Source organism: Pristis pectinata, chromosome 20, assembly GCF_009764475.1.
Source record: "Pristis pectinata isolate sPriPec2 chromosome 20, sPriPec2.1.pri, whole genome shotgun sequence".
NCBI classification, from domain to species: Eukaryota; Metazoa; Chordata; class Chondrichthyes; order Rhinopristiformes; family Pristidae; genus Pristis; species Pristis pectinata.
In genome coordinates this window covers 7,986,739-8,010,753 of record NC_067424.1, presented here as the reverse complement: position 1 = coordinate 8,010,753, position 24,015 = coordinate 7,986,739, and the positions used below count along the sequence as shown (strand labels likewise).

The following is a 24,015-nucleotide window of genomic DNA, read 5'->3' as shown; positions in this document are numbered from 1 at the left end:
CTTTGTGCTTGAAATATTTACCTCCTGTTTCCTTTATAATCTCACTTGAGTGAAGCAGGTTAAAGCAGCAGAACCAAGGAAGTTCAGGAGGGAGATTAAACTATTGTTGGACTGAGGGAGAGAAGACAACCTGTGATCAGCAGTTCCAGATCTAATTACTGGGACGTGGCTGTTGACAAATCAGAACTGAGAATTGGACATTTCAGAGATAAGAAAGACTGATTCAGAAAAGATAAAGAAGGAAAAAGTGAGGTGAAGCTCGTGAGGATAGGGTCATGTCATCGGAGAAAAATGGCACAACTGTAAGGAAGATAAGAACAAAATCCACGTGGATAGAAATGAGTAATAACAAAGGATTCATGACCAATGGTGGAAGACAAGTTGAGCAAAACTATTCAGACATATAAGGAAGATTAATTCAAGAACTTGATGAGGCATGAAACTTAATATCACTTGTGAGCATCAGCTTGCATGGTTGGTCAAAGCCCAGTGCCAAAACAATGATAATGGTTGATCCCAAAACCCCTGATATTTCTGGGACTTCAGTGGTAGAATCGGAGGTGGAGGGATCGATGCAATAATCCATAAAGGACTTGCTCAAAACACAATGGATAAATGCCCACTATGTCAAGTGAAGCATGTAGGAAAAGGAAGAGAATGTAACCGTAAGTAAATGCACTTCATGGTGATAAGAGAACAAGAAATATGAGTGAAGAAAAACAAATTATTACCTGAGAAGAAAACAGATTTTCAATGGCTGTGAATCAATATTTTGTAGCGGTTGCTACCGCGGAATAAAACAAGACGCTAGTCGGAGGATTGCCAAACAAGAACTGGTTTATTTTCCCGCCTTGCGCAGGCCCTTTAAGGGAGACTGTTCCCGCCCAAAACAACCGGCAATGACATAAGTCCTACGTCATCAGGACTTTACCGCGCGCGGGTTCTCCCCGTCGCTCGGAAAGATGAGGCCCGACGCCATCTTGGGCCTCGTCGCTCCGACGCCGCGCGACCTGACTGCCGAGCCGGTTCGCCCGACTAGACGGTGAGTCGCCACAACTTTGAAGATAAACTGGGCAGGATTCAAATGAACAAGCAGAGGGAACATTTAAAATAGATAAAGCCAGAAATAAGAATGCATAATATCAGGAAAGGATGAATAGACTGGGTCTCCCTTCTCTTGAGGAGAGAAAAAATTTTGACAGAGTGTTTACAAAGAGACTGATTTCAGCCACCAGAAGAGCATAACAAGAGACCATCAATATAAGAGAGTAAACAAGAAATCCAATCAGGGACGCAGAAGAAGAACCTGTACCTAAGTAGCGGCGAAAAGTGGAGCTTACCCTCATGAGAATGATGGCATGTAAAGCAAGGATACTTTTAAGGAGACTTTGGACCTGTACATAAGGGAGATGGGAAAGGAAGGTTCAACCGAGAGAGTTAGAAGAGGAAAGATGGGAGGAACCCAAAGTCAGCACAAGTGACAGCATGGACAGCTTGGGCTGAATTTTTTCTTTCTGCACCATATCTACTATGTAACTGTACATAGTTCTGTGTCATCCAAGAAAATAGTATGACATCACTGTTGTACCCTACATCCCTGGAACATGTTTTTGAAAAATATACTTACTGCAGTTGCAGGCACCAGCACTGGACTTTGACCAACCCTGCAAGGTGTTGCTCACGAGTCATATCAAGGGCTGTGCTCTTCATCCACAATTCACCAGGAACTTCCCCATCAGTGCTATACCAAATCAGCTCACAGCAAGGTAAAACAGCGATGCTGCTGTTTGGCAAATACAACTCACCTCATACCATGGCATGAGGTTAGTGACGGAGCAGTCATGGTGAATACTGCAGGGAACACCCTCTGAGGGGCGGCAAGTGGAGGAACTTGTTCTTATTTCCCAACCGTAGGCATAGCACCGAACCGTGATGTCAACCCGGCACCATTTCCCTTTTGATGGGCTACATTCCAAATTAATACAATGTTTTCAACTTTTATGCCGAAATTATTGAAGAATATTTAGAGACAGGAGTTTCAGGCTTGAAACATGTACAGAAGCATCAGGCGTACTCATTTCCCTATATTTGGTTTCATTGAAGTTAATATTCTCACAGACATTTACGCAAGTGAAAGAAAAATTTCTCCCCCAACCGCCACTATTTGGAAGCAGTGCCAATCAAACCATCAGCACTGAGAACATTGTACTTCATGTTTGAAATGTAGTGAGTGGTTACCCTTGTGCAGTTGTTGTTGATTCTGTCATAAACGTTTCACAAAAATACTTCAAACCTGTTAAACAAAGAAATAAAATTCAGTTTCAACTGCTTCTCACTTCAGTAAGTAAGAGAGTACAATTGTTAGATTTGAATGTACTGATTCAAAGGTGATCTCTTGGACCAAGTATACTTGTGGATGTTACTGGACAATACAGATGGTGTTATCAATGAAAAGCCAAATCCTTTTAAAATTAATGGACATAAATCTGTCTTATCTTTATATTAAGCTGTTGTCCACATTGGCTCCCTCCCACTCAAGGCTGGCTTTCTGAGTTTATAGCAGTGACAAGAACCTCACCCACAAGCAGAGGGTATAACAAAACCCCAACAGCAATTTTCTGTGCAGCTAACTATCCTGATGGTGTTGCTGGTCGGCGAGATTGCATACCCCGATTGAGCACTCAGATATTTGAATAAAATGGGTGTTTATGAAGTACTTGTTCAAAGTGCAAGGAGTAAAACACCCATTCCCGTCTCAGACCTAATTGATCAATACCATCTTGGCACTGCCCACATTCCAGTGCCTGAAGCCTGACGAAACAGCTTCTCAGCAAGAACTCCATCCATCCCTCACAGAATACTGAAGGTATCAAAGAGGTCACCTACTTGTTCCAAAAATATCAATAATGTCTCACAACTGAAATTAGTGATAGTATTATATCCAAGGAGGAGGAGTACTGCATATAATGGCCAGAAAAATCAACAAACCTGAGGATTAATAGCTTAGAGTTCAGAAAAGTATGAAGAAGAAATTGATTAAAGTGTTGATATTGTGTTTGCGAGTAAAATTGCAGGGAACATGTATACTTATTGTAAAAATTCCAAAAGGGTTGCAAAGAGGGGAATTTTAGATAAAACAAAGGACGGTAGACAGAATCAGGTGAATTTAAAATGGGGAAGATGAAACACAAGACCAATTCAATATATTCTTTGGTTCTGTATTGGCTCTTCTTCACCAATTTTACTAAATGCAATGTCAGACCAACTGGTCTGTATTCCCTTCTTTTCTCTCTGCAACATTTTTTGTACAGTTGGCTCCCCAACAATCCAATGGAAATGAAAATAGAAATATCCAGAAATGAACCTTATTTCTTGGGCCACTCCCTTGAGACTCACAGAGTCACAGAGCAATACAGCATGGATACAGGCCCTTCGGCCCAACCACTCCATGCTGACCACAGTGTCCACCCATCTAATCCCAATTTCCTGCATTCGCCCCTTATCCCAATAAGCCACGCCATCTATTTACCTATCCAAGTGTTTCTTAAAAAACACTATTGTACTTGTCTCAACCACTTCTTCTGGCATCTCACTCCACAGACTCACTACCTTCTGCATAAAAAGGTTGCTCACAAGGTCCCTATTAAATCTGCCCTCTGTCACTCTAAACCTATGACCCCTAGTTTTAGACTCCTCTACCCTGAGGAAAAGACTGTTACCATCCACCTTATATTTTACACACTTCTAAAACGTTGCCCTTCATTGTCCTCTGTTCCAAGGTATAAAGAGTTAGCCTGGTCAACCTCTCCCTATAACTCAAGCCCTCTAGTCCTGGCAACATCTTCAACATTCTCCTCTGCACTCTTTCCAGTGTAGCCATGTCTTTCCTAAAATCAGGTGACCAAAACTGTACACAGTATTCCAAGTGCAACCTCACAAATGACATATACAACAGCAATATATCCCAACTCCCATACTCGAGGCCCTGATTGATGAAAGCCAGCATGCTGAATGCATTTTTCACCACCATGTCAATATGTGATGCCACTTGCAATGATCTATGCACTTGTAATCCGACGTGCCTTTGTTTCAGAACACTCCCTTGTGACCTACCATTCATAATATAAGTCCTACGCTGGTTTGACTTTCCAAACTGCATCAGCTCACATTTATCTGCAATCTCCATTTGCCACTCCTTGGTCCACTTTCCTCACTGATCAATGTACCCTATAATCTACGATAACCTTCGTCACTATCAACAACACCTGCTAATTTCATGTCACCCGCAAACTTACTGATTAAGCCTTGTGCATTCGCATCCAATTCATTTGTATAAATAACAAATAACAATGGTCCCAACACTAACTCCTGCAGAACACCGCTAGTCAACAACCTCCACTCTGAGAAACAACCTTCAACCACCACCATCTGTTTCCTACCGCCAAGCCAATTTTGAATCCACCGAATTAATTCTCCCTGGATTCCATGGGACAAAACTTTCCAGATCAGCCTGCCATGCGGGACCTTGTCGAAGGCCTTGCTGAAGTTCAAAGAGACAACATCCACTGCCCTACCCTCATTTACCCTTATGGTTACCTCCCTCTTCAAAAAACACTAAAGGGCTTGTCAAACACAATTGCCCATGCACAAAGCCATGCCGACCTCTCCAAATCAGACTTTTTTGATCCAAGTGCTGGTATATCCTGTCCCACAGAATTCCCTCCAGTAACTTCCCCACAACTGACGTCAGGTTGACTGGCCTGTAATTCCCTGGCTTTCCATGATACCCTTCTGAAACAAGGGAATGACATTAGTAAACAATTCTCTGGAAACTTGACCACTGGGTAACAATGAAGCAAATATCTCCGCATCTGTCTCCACAATTTCCTCTCCAGCCTCCCACAATACTAATGGCGCCATCTGATTCAGGACCTATTCCTCTATTCAAATCCTCTCTCAACTTGCCTTCTTCATCACCTGCTGTACCTGCATGTTTACCTTCAGCAAATGGTGCTCAAGGACACCCAAGATACAATGTAGCTCCCCCTTTCTGACTTTTTGGACATCCAGATAATAATCTGCATTCTTGATGATGCCACAGTGTTAACAATCCAAAATTTTTGCCCCTGTGTTGCTGATTCACTAACCGGGGGAAATAATTAGATTTGTTTAAACTTATGCAAACCCCCCAAGTAACAGTGAATGCTTCTGACATCACCCCAAACTGTCGAATAATTTTCTTTCAAACTACTCATCCCAGGATTCACTTAAGCTCAATTTTTTCTGTACTCTCACCTGGAGTCTCAGTGAAGAGGACGCACAGTTTCAAGGCCACATCTCACAATTCCATCCACCAGATACAGGTACGTTGATTTTCAAGGCACAGCCATTTGGGATCCAATTTAACTCCAGGTGATTCCTGGAGTTTTTCAACATGCTACTGCTTGGATTTTATAATTCAGCCCATTTTCCATAAAATACACCACACAGAAGTTTATAAAATCAGACAGAGCAAATTTGGATTCCAGCTGTTTGTCATGGACTGAATTAAATCAATGAGCAGAAACATAACCAGATGAGATACATTCACACCAAGCCAGCAAGAGTAGATCGGAGGTGGGAAACCCTGTGGTGAGGGACTCACATTTGAACTGCTGTGCCTGAAACCTTTTCATTCTCTGCAAAGTTGTGACAAAATACTGTCCAGGTTCCTGAGGGCATTTCAAAGAACACAACATCCAGCACAAATCATTCATTCAGTTGCACTCCATTGACCATCATAAAGAGTCAATTCCTCCACCACTTACCCACGCTGTTGACTTCAATCACATTTCTGCAGTTGCTGACATTATTGGAGAAGGACACATTGACCATTTTACTGGACTTTGTTCCATTAACGTTTGAGGCTGTGCAATAATACTGATAATGTTGGTCTTTCAAGGATTGACAATGTAGATCCAGTTTACTGGTATTTGAGATGTTTGAAACCACTGACAGAGTCTTTTCATACCATGCATAGGTAATGGGAAGGGATCCCTGGGCAGACTCACAAGTCACTGTCACTGAGTCCTCACAATGTGAGACATTTGCTGGTGACAGAAATCCAAGCACAGGAACAGACAAGGGTTCTGTGGGAAAGGATCAAACATTCAGAGACTGAGTAAATATCTGAAAATCAAACACTCTTTAATTGTAAATACTTCTGTATCTCAGCCGTGGCCTGCCAGGTAGTAACCTCACCAGCTCATCTACCTCTCTGTGTCTCTGCATCCCATGTCTGCCATTATCACAGCACACAGCAGGACTCCAGATCAGGACAACACTAATGAAACTGAGGAGGTATCAATGTGAAAATCAAGGCTACAACTTCTGTCTGCAGCAGAGAGCCAGTCTCCAGTGGCACCCAGTAGTTTGACTCTGGAATGGCAACACGTTTAAGGGAGTCTTGGAAAACCTCACCAGAATATAAGAGCAGGAATTTGTCAGATACCTGCCAAGTGAATGGTAACATGACAGAGAGAGTGTAATTGTGATTGGTTTCAATGACCTGCAGCAGGAAGGGAACCCTTTGGTCTTGTTAACTGTGTGAAGCCAGCAAGGGATTGTGTCAGATTGGAGAACCCAGAAACCTAGGGAACTTCGATGTCACCTGGAATTTATTATGGGGGTCATTTAGAATTGATATACAGAAGGATGTTGATGTACAAGTCCATAATTCCCTGAAAGTAGCCACACAACTAGATATGGTGATAAAGAAAGCATTCAGCATGCTTGCCTTCATCATTTGACACACTGAGTATAAAAGCATGGACGCAGAGCTGAGACAGCTTGAGCATAATCAGACGCTCTGGTCATTGAGGGTCAGGTGGTTAGGAGTCAGGACTGGAGTCAACAGAGATTTAAAGAAATAAAGAAACAAGTGCATATGAAGAAAGAATGGACATTCACATACAATTGGCCACAAAACCAATGCAATGTCCAAATGTTCTGCAAGGAATGGGTCACAAGTTGCGCTACAAGATAACCAACAGCTGCCATAACTCCAGAGACCAACACTGAGGAGACAGACCCTGAGTCAGGAACCTGGAGAAACATCGAACCACAGCCAGTACTGTCTGAATACAGGTTGTGGGTTTTGAAAGTTGTGCAAATTTACTAAGTCATTGTGTAACTAGATTTAATGAGTCTTGTTGGAAACTACACAGAGTGCCTTTGAGTGGTTTGAAGTAATTGCGATCAATAAACAAGAATCGTGATAAGGCAAAGTCACTGACAGGATTGCATTGCCATGTGTTGTATATAATTGGCAACAGGAGAAAAGAAGTGGAGGCTTGGAGAAGGTGCAGAAAATGTTCACCGGGACATTGTCTGGATTGGAGTGTTTTGGCTGTGAGGAGAGATTAGACAAACTTGGTCTTTCTTCTCTGGAGCTTTGGACACTAAGAGGCAACCTGATAGATGTAAATAAATTTATAAATGGTACAGATAGGTAGATAGAGCTATTTCTCCAGACACAAACATCAGTACTGGACGAAACAGTGAAGGGCAGAGGATAAGGGAGAAGGGAAGGATTAAAGGGGAGTTAAAACATTTTATAGGCATTTAGACTGAGACATCAACAAGTAGGGAGAAGAGGGAGACACAGGAAACTGCATGTGCTGGAAAGCCGAGCAAAAAACAAATTGCTGGAGGACCTCAGTGGGTCAAAGTGTCTGTGGAGGCAAAGGAATCGTCACCTTAGGGATCAGTCACTCATTCAGTTTTAGGTCGAGACATTGCATCAGGTTTGATAGTGTGGAAAGGAGGAACCAGCACAAAGAGGGAAGGGTGAAGCAGGACCTGGCAGGAGATGGTTGGGACCAGGTGAGGAGGGAGAGGAGGGAGAGGTGAAGCCAGGTAGAGGGATGGAAGGTGGAAGGTAGAGACAGAGGATGGGAGGTGACAAGTGGAAACAACAGAAGGCTGTGGTTCTGGAATCCGGGAGGGAAGGTGATAGTTGGAGGCAGATAAGGCGGGAAGGTGGTCAATGGGTGCAGTGTGTGGGGACACAAAGAAGAGTGACGGGGTAAAAGAGAGAAAGAGAGACCGCGGGTTGGCGGAGGGAGTGACTGATCTCTGAGGTGGGGGCGGGGAGCGGGCTGGACTGCTGTGGGACGACTGAACACAGTCTGTTGCGCTCTGGGGACTGATTCCTTTTTTATAATTTTCGAGGTATTTAGACCATGAGCAACACTTGATTCTCATTGATCTGTTACTGTCGGATTATTTGTTTTAGTCTGAATGCAAACCTCCGACGGTGACATTTCATGCAGTTCAGAGGCTGGAAAATATGCTGAGCATCCCACTTGCAATCGGTGGCCAGTCAGTGGGACAGACCCCGCACTGGGTGAGACCAACATGAGTGGGGTTTCCCGACCCCTGCCCGCTCCCCGCAGGACTCTGCACTGCTGTGGAGCCTCGGGATATCGGCGCTGCCCTGACCCTTCCCAGAGAAAACACGGATCAGACATTTCAGTGGAGGCATGAAGTCAATCACTGAGAAACGTACCATCAGATACCTGCAGATGTACATCAAAGATTGGGTGTTTGTCAGGTGTTGTAATTCCACATCTGTACCATCCCGTATCTTCAGAAACAACATTCTCCATTGTAACAGTGAATGTTCCTCGTGTTGGGTTATCAGTCATTGACCCTCTTCTGTACTGACCATTTTGCCCCGTTGTTTGCACTAACTCTGTACACAGTTGACCCCTCACACGACACCAATACTTTGTGTGTGAGCGGTACCATGCTGCATAGTGACAATCGATTGTGATCGCTCTTCCCACAACTCCTTTCGCATATTTCTCTGCCCACAATCCACCTGAAACTGAATGAAAAGATTTCAGAAAATCAGATAATATTGATTTAACACTGAAAGGTACATTTTAGTTGAAGCTGTTGCTGTGTCGAGAGGAATCTTCCCACTCCATCTATTGATATAAATGAATTGCACCTGGATTGTGATGAAAGAGGATACAGTCGCTCATTGCATGCTCAGGATATCCCAAAGCTCTTCACAGCCAATGATTTGTGCTGGATCAGTGTCTCTGTTGTCAGTGCCAACTGTGGCTCAGTGTGAGCTTCCTCCTTTCTGAACCAGCTGATTGTGGGTTCCAGTCCCACTACTGGGTCCTGGCCATAAAATCTAAGCTGCCCTTCCAGTGCAGTGCTGAGAGATTGCTGCACAGGCAGAGGTGCCATCTGTCAATGAGATGCTGAGCTGGGGACCTGTCTGAACTCTTAGGAGGAGGGAAACATTCCCCTGCTGCTACTTGAAAGACGAGAATGCGCAGTTTGGAGCAACAAACACAAAACGTGCTGGAGGATCCCAGCAGGCCAGGCAGTGTCCATGGAGAGAAATAAGCAGTCAACGTTTCAGGTTAAGACCCTTCATCAGGACACTGATGAGGAATCTGTCTGGTGTGATTGTCAATTTCCATCACTACTGAGAAAATACATTATGTGGCCATTATGTGTGAACTTGCTGTGTTCACTTTGGTTTGCACATTTGACTTCATTTATTGGATATAAATTACTGAGGTGGTGAAGCAACGTATAAAATGCAAATCATCTTTTTTCACATCAACAACCACTTGAATTTGACATTCAAAGGAACACCCAAGGGAAGTCCATCCCATCAACTCTGTTCACTGCAGCATGATATGCAGAGCGAAGGTGAACATGGTCCATGCATCCAAGGACAAGGAGAGGAGGAGACCTGAGGAGCAGCAAAGGAGGACTAATAACTTGGATTTGGATAAATGAACAGGAGCTCAGGGGAGTGTTACTGCCAAGGCCACGTGGTGGTCAGTTCAAGAAAAGTGAAGCATGTTAGGCACTTCATTTACTGCGGGATGGGTCAGAAGGAAGGGGATTAAATTACAGCCACAGTGGGGCTGTGCTGGAAGAAAAGCAGCTTGTAGAGTGGGGAATGTCAGAACTGGAAAGGTTATTGGATCAATGGGCTTGTTGGGACAGGATGCTCTGGAATGAAAGGTTTACATTAAAATGGCAGGAAGAATTGAAGGTGAAAACAGAGAGAAGAGCAGAAAGGAGAAAGTGTGGAGGAAGTACAAAGAGGGACGTTGGGAGTGAGAAGAGATCCGCTCACAGTGAGGAAGGAGTGAAGGAGAAACAAGTGGAAAATTGTCAGAAAGACCACGGTCAGCTTCATGTGAATGGACATAAATACATAAACTGCATTAAAGAGAAGATGAAAACAGAGAAGAGAGCAGAAAGGGAAAGGATAAAGGAATTTTAAACAGGGAACTGGAGAGGTGAGAGGGATCAGATGGAGAGAGGACGGGGTGTAGATTGCCAGTGAAACAGAACTAGGAACTGTGTGAACATACACAACAGACTAAATATTCAGCATCAAATGATAAGCTGGAAACACAAGTTGAAAAGCAGTTGGTTGATACAATGGAAGGTGAGAGGCATGTCTTCATGCAGAGAAAAACTGGGAGATTGACACTGATAATCAACAAAACTGCAGATGCAGAAAACCTCAAAGAAAACTGAAAAAAAACAATAAATGTTCAGCAGGACAGGCAGCCTGCTAGAAGGGAAAACACAGAGTGAATGTTTCATGGAGTCACAGAGATGTACTGCAGAGAAACAGGCTCTTCGGCCTACTGCATCCTTGCTGACCTTTTCACCCATGTGCTTTACCCATATTATTACTACACCGTACGATGACTTACATGTTTATGTACCTGTCTAAATACCTCTTAAACATAATAATTGTGTCTGATTCCAATATCACCTCTGGCATTGCGTCCCAGATATCAACCACTATCTTTCTGAAAAATTTACCCATGATTCCCCTGTAAATCTCCTCCATTTCACCCTAAACACCATGCTGTCTTATTATTGATACCCTAAACATTGAAAACAAAATAATTTTGACTTTCTTACCTATCTATGCCTCTCTTTATCTTCTGGATTTCCATCAGGTCATCCTTCAATCTCCTTTGCCTCAGGGAAAAGAAGCCCAGCCTATCCAATCTTTAACATAACAGAAGTCTTCCAATGCACTCTCTCCAGTGTAATCACACCCTCCCTATTGTGTGGTGACCAGAACTGCACATAATACTCCAAGTGCTGCTTAACTGGTGTTTTGTAGACTTATAACGTAATGAGAAAGAGGTAGTGTTGGATCTCTTGAAGAACATTGCAGTGGATAAGTCCCTAGGAGTTGATGGGATATACCCCAGGTTATTGAGAGAGGCAAGAGATGAGATTGCTTGGGCCTTGACCAAGAACTTTGTGTCCTCTCTAGCCACAGGCAAGGTTCCAGAGAACTGGAGTCCAGCTAATGTTTCATTATTGAAGAAGTGAAATAGGTGTAATCCTGGAAACTCTTGCTCAGTGAGTGTCACATCAGTGGTAGGGAAACTATTGGAGAGGATTTGTAGGTATAGGATTTCTGAGTATTTGGAAAACTATGGTTTAGTTAGGGACAGTCAGCATGGCTTTGTGCAGGGCAAGACATGTCTTACTAACTTGATTGAAATATACGAGGAGGTGGCGAAAGTAATTGAAGAAGGTAGGGCTGTGGATGTTGTCTACATGGATTTTAATAAGGCATTTGACAAAGTCCCTCATGGTAGGCTTATCCAGTTGATAAATATGCATGGGATACATGGTGATTTGGCTGTTTCGACAGAGAATTCACTTGCCACTAGAAGACAGAGGGTAGTGGTCAATGGGATTTATTCTGGCTGGAGGTCTGTGAATCGTGATGTTCCAGAGGCATCCGTACTGGGACATCTGCTGTTTGTGATATATATAAATGACCTGAGAGAAAATGTAGATGGGTGTGTGAATAAGTTCACAGATGATGCAAAGATTGGTGGTGGTGTGGATAGTGTAGAAGATTGCCAAAGGATGTGACAGGATGTAGATCACTAGCAGATATGGGCAGAAAAATGTCAGATGGATTTTAATCCAGCCAATTGTGTGCTGTTGCATTTGGGAGATCAAATGTGAAAGGACAGTACACTGTAAATGGCCAGAACTTCAACAGTTTTGATGTGTAGAGGGATCTTGGGATCCAAGTCCATAGCTGCCTGAAAGTAGCTGTACATGTTGATAGGGTGGTAAACTTGCCTTTATTAGTTGAGGCATGGAGTTCAAGAGTTGGGAAATTATGTCACAGCTTTATAAACCTCTAGTGAGGCTGCCTCTGGAATATTGCATTCAATTCTGGTTACCCCATAATAGGAAGTATGTGGAGGTTTAGAGTGGGTTCAGAAGAGGTTTGCCTGAATGCTGCCTGAATTAGAGGGCATGTTCTATGAAGAATAGTGTTACAAATTAGGTTACTGTTTGGCGAATGTGCCTTTAAGGCCTAGCACAGTTGTGTTTGTGTGTGTGTGTGTGTGTGTGTGTGTGTGTGTGTGTGTGTGTGTGTGACGTGATTACGACAACAACAGGAGCTAAGGACGTGCTGACGTTTTGGAGCAGACAGTCAGAAGGAAAGAGAAGGAAGAGAGACACCTGCCCGCTGATCTCTGTATCGACGGATGAAAAACAATAACTGTGTCTGTCACTACAATCTACGTATGGATTTTTGGAGTAATCCGCTGGAGTCCACTTTGTCATTACCCTGTAGAAGAAAACAAGTATTTGTGTGGACGGCCATGTCTCAAATTGCTTCCTGGGTGGCAGATACTTCGGAACAAAGCAGTGAAGATCATCATTGACTGAGGTGTCATATGGGTTCCATCGTGGAACATTTGTATTTCATAATCTCTCTATTTTCTCTCTCTACATTTTCTCTTCAGCCAACGGTGGTTTTGCAGAAGCTTTTGCTCACATTTTATCTTATGGTTTGCTGAACTGAACTTTGAGAACTATTCCTCGACTTGGAGTTTGGGAATTTGCCACACACACACTTTGGGTTTAGTTTTGGGGTTAATGTTTAAGATCTAACATTTTTACTCCAAACATCTTAACACTTTTATTTTTATTTTTCTTATTATCATAAGTAGTTATTAATAAAATAGTTTCTAACACTTATACATGACTCGGTGTGTTTCTTTTGTTGCTGGTATGTAACAAAATTGGGGGCTCATCTGGAATTTGATGGGGCGTGAGAGTTATCTGGGATCAATCCCAAGATTGATGAGGGTGGTCTGAAATCAAACTGAAGACTGGTACGAGAGGACTGGGTTTGAGCAAATTGGCGTCTTATTGGAGGACTGATTGTGGTCGGTCTGATAAAATTCTTTTAATTGGTTTGTGTGTGTGGAAACCAGCAACAATGGAGGCATTTTTGAAAAAGCCAACCCCTGGACGATTGCAGGGGATGAGGAAGTCTGATTTGGTGAAAATTGCTGCAGGGCTACAGCTTGAGGCAGTAACACGATTTATGAGAAAGGCAGATATTCAGAGACTGGTAGCTGGCCATTATGTGGAGGAGAAGGTGTTTGAGGAGGAGGTGTTAAAACAGTTTACCGGGGAGTGAACCAGTGATTTCTGAGGCCCAGGTGCTGCTGGCAAAGAAAGAGACTGAGGCAGAACAAAGGTAATTGGAGTTGGAGCAAACTCGGCTGAAGTTAGAGGCTGAACGGGAACAAACTCGGCTGAAGTTAGAGGCTGAGGCAGAACAAAAAAAATTCGAGTTAGAAATGAAGAAGATTGAGTTTCAGGAAAAGGATAAACAGTGACAGCATGAGTTAGCAATGAAGCAAAGGAGTTTTGTTAGAGCTAGGGATAAAGATTTAACCAAGGCCGATAGACCTGTGCAGCCTGATGTTGTTCCCTGAGACAGCCCTAAACAGGATGCAAGTTATGATGACTTGTCTGAGACTTTTCTGACTTCACTGGAGGATTAAAATCCTTGTGTTGAGTCTGAATATAAAGATTTGTCTCTGTCCAGTTATGAATTTATAGTGGAGCAGACTAAAGACCCTGAGCTTACTGAATTGAGAGAAAAGGCACTCTCAAGTGATGAGATGGTAGGTAAACCGAATCAAAGTCCCCTTGTGGTTCCTTTGAAGCCTATTCCTATTTTTGTTTAGACAAACTTGGGTTGTTTTCTCTGGAGCAGCAGAGGCTGAGTGAAGACCTGATGGAAGATTGTAAGGTTATGAGAGCTAGAGATAGAGCAAATAGCTGGTATCTTTTCCCCAGGGTCGAAATGTCTAATCCCAGAGCGCATGCATTTAATGTGAGTGGGAGTAAGTTCAAAGGATATGTGCAGGTCAAGTTTTTTGACAGTGAGTGGTGGGTGCATGGAATGCTCTGCCAGGGGTGGTATTGGAGGTAAATACGATTGGGGTGTTTCAGAGTCTCTGAGGTAGGCACATGCATATACAGAAAATGGACGGATATGGACATTGTACAGGCAGAATGAGTTAGTTTAGTTGGGCATTTAATTACTAGGTTACATGGCAGAATATTGTTGGCCAAAGGACCTGTTCGTCTGCTGTACTGTTCTGTCTGTCTGTCTGTCTGTCTAACTAACTAGAAAAGAGAAAATAAGTTTTAAATTGAAGGGAATGTAAGGCAGGGATAGATGTGACAAAAGGAATATCTGTGATCGACTGGGATGAGAGAGCCTGTGGGGATGTGTTGTTAGAGGGTGATAAAGAATTGTGATCGGAGTCTGTTGGTGGCGCTCGATGGACTATGTCATAACTTGGCTTTGGTCCAGGCACTTTTCAATCTATTATTTACCACCCTTTAATAAGTCTTTTACAATACTGGCACAAGTTTAATCTTGATTTTTAACTTTGAAAATGACCACCAGATCTAAAGCCTCTGCTAATGGTAAAGGTATTGGAGACCATCCTACTTTGGAAGCTATTTCTAATCTGGATAGAAAGTTCGATTGGAGCTTTGCCGAATTGGTCTATTTTAAAAAACCTTGAAGACAAACAAAATACTCTTATCCAGGAGAATGCCAAACAAATGCAATTAATTGCTGAATTCGACCAAGCTGGTAAAGAGAGAGATGCCAAACTCCACTCACTTGAAACAGCCTTAATTACGACCAAGCAAAACCTGGAAAAGCAACAGAGGATCATCGACCTGGAAGGACGCAGCAGGAGGAAAAAATTAAGGATCATCAATTTTCCAGAAAATACCGAGACTGGTAACCCTACGGAATTCGTTTCTAATCTTTTGGTCGATGTTTTTGGTTCCGAAATGTTCCCTCTTCAGCCCATTTTGGATAGGGCTCACAGAGCATTAAGATCTAAACCTGCTCCGGATCAAAAACCTCGGCCAGTAGTACTGAAATTCCATTATGTCAGTGTCAAAGAATTCCTGATTCGTACCGCTCGTAGACGTGGAATGATTCAATTTAAACAATAGAAGTTTCGAATAGTTGAAGATTACATCCCAGAAGTTATGAAAGAAAGGCTGACCTACAAACCAATTATGGCTCATCTCTATCAAAGCAACTATCATCCTGCATTATTATTCCCAGCAAGATTAAGAATTTCATTACCTGATAAATCTTGTAAATGGTTTAAATCCATACAAGAAGCCTAGAATTTTCTTTTGAATTAGCTTTTAATTTTAGAAGCTAAGAAATGCAGAAGAGACACAGTGTTTTTCTTTCAATTTACTTCCTACTTGTTTTATTATCTAATTAATTTTTAGATTTAAACCTTTCTTTTTTCTTCTTTTAATATTTTTAATGTTTTGTTTTAATAACAATTAAGAAGTTAACAAAATGACTGATCATTTGCTTTCTTTTCAAAATAATTATTAAACCGTATTTTTTAATTGTCGGCTGTTAACGCCCTTTGGCTCTGCTTCAATCTCACAGCTATGTTATGAGTTCGATATCTCTGTTTGCATTATGTTGTTCATTTTTAGACAAAACATAGGTGGTTTATATATTTTTTCAATTTGGAATACTGCCACCAATAGAACTGGGGATAGTTCAATTAGAGGGTAGCTTTCTGGCTGCCTATTGGCCAGTTTTCGGGCTGTTGGGGGAGGGGGTTGGGGTTGTTTCTATGTTTTTTTTCTTCTGGGCTAAACCACAAATTTTTCTAAATTGTTGTCACATCCGTTTCCTCTGAATTTTTTTTTACTTCTTCTTGTTGGTAAGACTCAGAAATACCAAGATTAACCCTTTACATACCATATGTTTTTTAATCTGTTAAAATGGATAAGATTATTAATTTTATTTCATGGAATGTTAACGGCTTAAATAATCTGCTTAAGTGCAAGAAGATTTTTAAAGTTTTTCATTAGATTAAATGCTCAGATTATTTTCATTCAGGAGACTCACATCAGGAAGAAAGATAATCAACGTTTTTTTAGATTTTGGAGGGGTCAACAGTTTCATTCAAATTCACAAGCAAAGGTGAAAGGAGTTTCTATTTTTATAGACTCCTCAATTTCGTTTGTTCATCATGAGACAATATCAGACCCAAATGGTAGATTTTTATTAATTACTGGTCTGCTTCATAATAAAAAAGTTGTTATGTTTAATCTCTATGAACCCAATGTAGATCACCATGAATTTTTTAAACTTCTGTTTGCACTTTTTCCTAATTTTAAATGCATACACTGTGATTATGGGTGGAGATTTTAACTGCTGTCTAAACCCTTCGATGGATAGATCTGTGTCAAATCCTGCACTTCCAAACAAATCCGCTATCTTCATTAATTCCTTTTTAGTTGAATCTGGAATTTTAGACGTTTGGAGATTTCTACACCCATATGATAAAGAATTTTCATTCTTTTCTCATGTTTACCATAACTACTCGAGGATATTTTTTTCTTGATGTTAGATTAGCTCCATTTATTTTGGACTGTAAATACAATGCAATTTTCATTTCTGATCATGCACCATTGACTTTATCAATTAAATTACTAGATGTATCCTTTGATGTCAGACAATGATGATTTAATCCTTCTCTATTACAAGACTCAGATTTCGTCCATTTTATTAAAGAACAGATTTCATTTTTCTTTTTAACTAATTTTACTGAAGAAATTTCCAATGGGATAATACGGGATAATTTTAAAGCATATATCCGTAGTCAAATTATTTCATATTCCGCTGGTTTGAAAAAACGAACTAATAATGAAATACGTATATTGGTTGATAAGATTAAAGAAATCGATAAAAAATACTCTGATACTCTGAATCTGGAGCTTTTTAAAAAGAGAACAGAACTCCAATTACAACATAGTTTATTATTAACATCTTCAATTGAAAATCTACCACTTAAAAATAAAAGTCAATTTTATATACATGGTGACAAATCCGGTAAATTATTGGCCAACCAGTTGAAAGCTACTTTATCTAAACGTCAGATTAATAAAATTCGTAAACCAGATGATATCTACATGATAGATCATGTTCAAATCAACAAATCCTTCCAAGAATTTTATTCTTCTTTATACCAATCAGAATCCCCTGAGGATCCTACGTTAATGTATGATTTTTTAAGAGATCTGAAGATTCCTCAACTACCTTTAAGTGAATGTTCTACATTAGATGCTCCCATTTCAGAGGAAGAAATAAGGAAAGTAATATTTTCAATGAACTCAGGTAAAGCACCCGACCCTGACGGATATACAGCTGAATTTTTAAAGTCCTTTTCTGATATTCTTGTTCCCTGTTTGGCCAAAATTTTTAAAGACGCCCTATCAGTGGGTAAACTACCACAATCTTTCTATGAAGCAACTATTTCTTTAATTCTTAAAAAGGATAAAGATCCCACTGATTGTGTATCTTATAGACCTATTTCTTTATTAAATGTAGATACAAAAATATTTTCCAAAATATTGGCCTTTAGACTGGAAAAGGTTCTCCTGCAAAATATCTCTGAAGACCAGACAGGATTTATTCAGAATTGTTATTTACATTTTAATATTAGGAGATTAATGAATATTATATATACTCCTTCATCCCAAATCCCAGAATGTGTTGTTTCGCTAGATGCTGAAAAGGCGTTTGACAGAGTCAAATGGGAATATCTATTCACTACACTTCAAAAATTTAATTTTAGCCCTAAATTTATATCTGTGATTAAAATAATTTATTATACACCTATGGTTTCAATACATACTAATAATCAAAGATTTCCTTTGTTTAGGGTTTTTCGAGGTACTAGACAAGGTTGCCTGTTAAGCCCTTTATTATTTCATATTGCTTTAGAACCCTTGGCTATTGCACTTTGGGACTCTTCAAATGTATGTGGCATTACTCACAGACAGAAGATTCGTTAGATATCTCTCTACTCAGATGACCTGTTACTTTATATTTCTAATCCGGATGAATCTATCCCTGCAATTCTATCACTACCAGATCAGTTTAGTGTTTTTTTCTGGCTATAGATTAAATCTTAATAGGAGCGAACTTTTTCCATTGAATATGCAAACCCCAATTTATAGCCAATTACCTTTTAGATTGGTAACTGACTACTTTATGTATTTAGGTGTTAAAATTACCAAGAAACATAAGGACTTATTTAAAGCTAATCTATTGCCTTTAATTGACCATGTTAAACAATTATTTACTAAGTGGTCTCCACTGTCTTTATCATTGGTAGACTGAATTAATGCGATTAAGATGAATATTTTACCAAAATTTTTATATTTATTTCAAGCGATTCCAACTTTTGTCCCGAAATCTTTTTTTGACACTATTGATTCTAAAATTTTTTCATATATTTGGCAGAATAAAAACCCAAAGTTAAGTAAGAAATATTTACAAAAACTAAAAAAGGATGGTGGTATGACCTTGCCTAACTTTAGATTATATTATTGGGCAATTAATATCAGATATTTAATATTTTAAATACAAGATTTAGATGTAATTCAATGCCCCAAATGGGTACATCTTGAGCACCAATCAGTACTTGAATTTTCATTAGTTTCTATTTTAGGAGCCTCATTCCCGTTTGCACTTACCAAATTAAGTAAACATATGACTAACCCAATTGTTAAACATACAATACGAATATGGTTTCAATTTCGTTTATGGTTTCAAATATATTATAAATATCCAAAATATGGTAAATATGGGGCAGGACTGGCAGCTTAATGTTCCGGGCTTCCGTTGTTTCAGACGTGATAGAGGGGGAGGAGTGGCATTACTGGTCAGGGAACAGATCACGGCTGTGTGTAGACAGGACAGCCCGGAGGTCTCATCTACAGAGGCCCTATGGGTGGAGCTGAGGAGCAGGAAAGGTGTGGCCACACTAATAGGGTTGTATTATAGACCGCTCAATAGTCAGAGAGAATTAGAGGAACAAATCTGTAGGGAGATAGCAGACCGATTTAAAAAACAGAAAGTTGTGATAGTAGGGGATTTTAACTTTCCACATATTGACTGGGACTCCCACACTGCGAAAGGGTTGGATGGCTTGGAATTTGTCAAATGTGTTCAGGAAAGTTTTCTAAATCAACATATAGAGGTACCAACGAGAGAGAATGCAATACTTGATCTCCTATTAGGGAACCAGGCAGGTCAGGTGACAGAAGTATGTGTAGGTGAGCATTTTGGGTCCAGTGACCATAATGCAATTAGTTTCAAGATAATTATGGATAAGGATAGGTCTGGTCCTTGAGTGGAGGTTCTAAATTCTTTCTCCAAAGGCCAATTTTGTGGAAATGAGGAAGGATTTAGGTAGGGTGGATTGGGATAAGTTATTTTCTGGCAAGGATGTGCTCAGTAAATGGAAAGCCTTCAAAGATGAAATTTTGAGACTGCAGAGTTTGTATGTTCCTGTCAGAATTAAAGGCAAAGGTAACAAGCATAGGGAACCTTGGTTTTCAAGGGATATTGGTGAGCTGGTTAAGAAAAAGAAAATACTAAAAAAGGAAATCAGGAAGGCAAAAAGAAGACATCAGGCTGCTTTGGAAGATAATGTGAAGGTAAACCCAAAGGGTTTCTACAGGTATACTAAGAACAAAAGGATAGTAAGAGACAGAATTGGTCCCCTAGAAGATCAGAGTGGTCGTATATGTGTGGAGCCTCAGGAGATGGGGGAGGTCTTAAACAGTTTTTTTGCATCAGTATTTACTCAGGAAACTGGCAGCGTGGATATGGAAGGAAGGGAAACAAGCACTAGTGTCATGGAACATATAGAGATTAAAAATAAGGAGGTACTTGATGCTTTACAGCGAATAAAGGTAGATAAATCCCCAGGGCCTGACAAGATATTTCCTCGGACCTTGAGAGAGACTAGTGTAGAGATTGCAGGGGCCCTGGCAGATATATTTAAAATGCCCTCAGCCACGGGTGCGGTGCCAGAGGACTGGAGGATAGCTCATGTTGTTCCATTGTTTAAGAAAGGCTCAAAGAGTAAACCAGGTAATTACAGGCCAGTGAGCCTGACATCAGGAGTGGTAAGTTATTGGAAGGTGTTCTGAGAGAGAGGACATTGGACAGCCAAGTATTTGGACAGCCAAGGGTTGATTAAGGATAGTCAGCATGGCTTTGTGCGTGGTAGATCATGTTTAACGAATCTTGTGGAGTTTTTTGAGGTCACTAAGAAAGTAGATGAAGGTAAGGCTGTGGATGTTGCCTATGTGGACCTTAGTAAGGCCTTTGACAAGGTCCCACATGGGAGGTTAGTTCAGAAGGTTCAGTCAATGGGTATCCATGGAAAGGTTGTAAACTGGATTCGAAATTGGCTGAGTGGGAGAAGACAGAGAGTGGTTGTGGATGGTTGTTTCTCAGATTGGAGGCCTGTGACTGGTGGTGTGCTTCAGGGATCTGTGTTGGGGCCATTGTTGTTTGTTGTATATATCAATGATCTAGACAATAATGTGGTAAATTGGATTAATAAGTTTGTGATTACACTAAGATTGGAGGTGTAGTGGACAGCGAGGAGGCTTTCAAAGCTTGCAGAGGGATCTGGACGAAATGGAAGAATGGTCCAGAAAATGGCAGATAGAATTTAATGCAGGCAAGTGTGAGGTGTTGCATTTTGGAAGGACAAAGCAAGGGAGGACATACACAGTAAATGGTAGGGCACTGAGGAGTGTGGAGGAACAAAGGGATCTGGGAGTTCAGATACATAATTCCCTGAAAGTAGAGTCACAGGTAGACAGAGTTGTAAAAAAGTCTTTTGGCATCCTGGCATTTATAAATCAAAGTATTGAGTATAGGAGTTGGAATGTTTTGGTGAGGTTGTATAAGTCATTGGTGAGACCAAATTTGGAATATTATGTGCAGTTCTGGTCACCGAACTACAGGAAGGATGTCAGTAAGATTGAAAGAGTGCAGAGGAGATTTATTAGAATGTTGCCGGGTCTTCAGGAGTTGAGTTACACGGAATAATTGAGCATGTTAGGACTTTATTCCTTGGAGCGGAGAAGAATGAGGGGAGATATGATAGAGGTTTATAAAATGATGAGGGGCATAGACAAAGTTAATGCAAGTAGGCTCTTTGCACCTAGATTAGGAGAGATAAGTACGAGAGGACATGGCTTCAGGGTGAAAGGGGAAAGGTTTAGGGGGAACCTTAGAGGGAACTTCTTCACTCAAAGAGTGGTGGGAGTGTGGAATGGGCTGCCATCTGATGTGGTAAATGTGGGCTCGCTCTTAACTTTTAAGAGTAAATTGGATAGATGCATAGACGAGAGAGGTCTGGAGGGGTATGGGCTGGGGACAGGTAAATGGGACTAGCAGAATAATGTTTTGGCACAGACTAGAAGGGCCAAATGGCCTGTTTTCTGTGCTGTAGTTCTCTACGGTTTCTATGGTAAATTTAACCTGTCAAGTCCCATTCAATCTAATTTTTTCTTTCATCCATCCAGAGTTGATTCAGCTTTTTCCATATGGAAAAGGAAGGGAACAGTATGTTTCCGCAATCTATTCATTGATAACTGTTTTTCATCTTTTGAACAATTGTCTAACAAATACAATTTGCCTAGATCACACTTTTTTCGACATTTGCAGATTAGAAATTTTTTAAAAGCTCCCATACCCTCTTTTCTGTCATCTTACAAAATTGAAACTACGGAAAAAATTTTAGGTCTTAATCCTTATCAGAAGGGCTTGATAGCAATAATCTATGATTTAATTATGAAAATATGTCCAGAATCACTGGACAAAATTAAGAATGAATTGGAAAGCGAACTCCAGACATCTTTACCTATAGAGACTTGGAAGAAAATTCTTCATTTAGTTAATACATCTTCAATGTGTGCCAGACACTCATTGATACAGTGTAAGGTAGTTCACAGGGCCCATATGTCCAAAGATAAGCGAGCTCATTTTTATAACCATATAAATCCTATATGAGATAGATACAAATCAAATGTGGCTTCTTTGACACATATGTTTTGATCTTGTCTTCTTTTGGAAAGATATTGGAAAGACATTTTTAACACTATTTCAAATGTATTGAAGATTGACTTACAACCTCACCCTATCACTTCAATTTTTGGATTACCAAGGATAGCGTCTGGCCATTTATCTGCTTCCGCTAACCGTATGATTGCTTTTGTCACATTAATGGCCAAACAATCCATTTTGCCTAAGTGGAAGGATCCAATACCCCCTACTACTTTTCAATGGTTTTATCAAAATATATCATGTTTAAACTTGGAAAAAAGTTACTATTGATCCTTCGCTTAAATTTGAAGATATTTGGAGTCCACTTATTCAATATTTTCACATGATGTAGATCCCCTTTCAATAACTTTCCAATTTAGAGGAAAGGAGTTGACGACATAATATTGCTCTGTTTCTACTGAGAAATTTTAGCCCAGTTTTGTTTTCTTTTCTTTTGTTGTTTGTTTGTTTTTGAAATTTTTTTTAGTTTAGTTTATATTGTTTACAATTTTTCTTATTGATTTGTTTTGTTTTAATTTATATAAAAATCTTTTCCTTTCCTTTCTTTTATATTATATTCATTTACTAAGAGATCATTGGATCTACAGATTTTTTTATATTTTATTGTTCTTTATGACTATCTATGCTATGATTTTATCCTGATCTCTTTCTATTACATGTATAAATATTGATGCTATATATCAATCTGTATTAATTTGAAAACTAATAAAAAGATTGAAAAAGAAAGAAAAGAAAGAATTGTGATCAATTCCAAATGACAGGTTGAAAGGAAGACAACCTGAGCCAATGTCACAGTTGGATGACTTACAGCAAAGCTGACCATTTCTGATATGGACCAAGAATCTGAGTTATCAGAAAATAGAAAATACCAGATGAAGTCCAGAAGGCTACAGCGAGCCCAGATGGAAGATACGGCTCCATTCCTAAAGCATCCGTTCACCCTCATTACAACAATGCAGGTGGGTCAGAGTTTGAATGAGATGGAGAACGAAAATGCAGGCGACAGGAAGAACAGGGTCACCCAGCAGACTGAATGCAGATGTTCTGCAAAGCAGTCACTGAATCTTTGTTTTGTTTTCCATTGTACAGGAGAGCACATTGTGAACAGCGAATGCAGTTCCCCAGATTGGAAGAAATGGAAATAAATTGCTGATTCATCTGGAACCACAGTTTGTGTCCCTGGGTGGTGGAAGGGAAGAAGTGAAAGGACATCGGCTGCTGTTGAAAACAAAAGTGTCAGTAGATGTGAGGAAGTTGATAGGGATCGACCAGGGAGTTATGAAGGAAACAGTCCCTTTAATTACTGAGAGTGGAGGGGAGGGGTAAGGAATTTTGCTGGTGGGAATGGTGAAGGATGATCCACTGAATGTGGTGTATGTTCGGGGAGAGCAACAAACAACCACCAAGCGAGCAATAAGGGAAGGGAAGACAGATTATGGAAGTAAATAAGCAGGGAAAACAAAATCAGATCGTAAAATTTTTATGATTATATCAAGTGGTAAGTGGTGGCTAATGTGACTGAAGGTTCCTTGGAAGTTGAGAAGGGCAAATTAACATAGAGTAATGGGGAAATAACTGAAGGTTTGAATGACTATTTTGTGTCAGTCTTAACAGTAGAGAATATGTCTAACATGCCAAAGAGAGATGTAATGGATGCGATGGGATGTGAGGAACTTCACACAATT

The 24,015-nt window shown here is 40.4% G+C and overlaps 2 protein-coding genes across 2 annotated transcripts in view; one reads left to right on the top strand and one right to left on the bottom strand.

The window, feature by feature from the left end:
* LOC127581022 (polymeric immunoglobulin receptor-like) overlaps window positions 1–24,015 on the top strand; it is a 271,890-nt gene that overhangs the window by 89,989 nt on the left and 157,886 nt on the right. The gene's annotated exons all lie outside the window — the stretch shown is intronic.
* Window positions 1–24,015, bottom strand: part of LOC127580798 (polymeric immunoglobulin receptor-like) — a 60,692-nt gene that overhangs the window by 592 nt on the left and 36,085 nt on the right. Inside the window, exons 7-9 of the mRNA XM_052034696.1 lie at window positions 8,549–8,869; window positions 5,808–6,128; window positions 2,239–2,293 (exon numbers count right to left, since the gene is read on the bottom strand). Coding sequence (XP_051890656.1) covers window positions 2,239–2,293; window positions 5,808–6,128; window positions 8,549–8,869 — 697 coding nt within the window. The remainder of the gene's footprint in view (window positions 1–2,238; window positions 2,294–5,807; window positions 6,129–8,548; window positions 8,870–24,015) is intronic.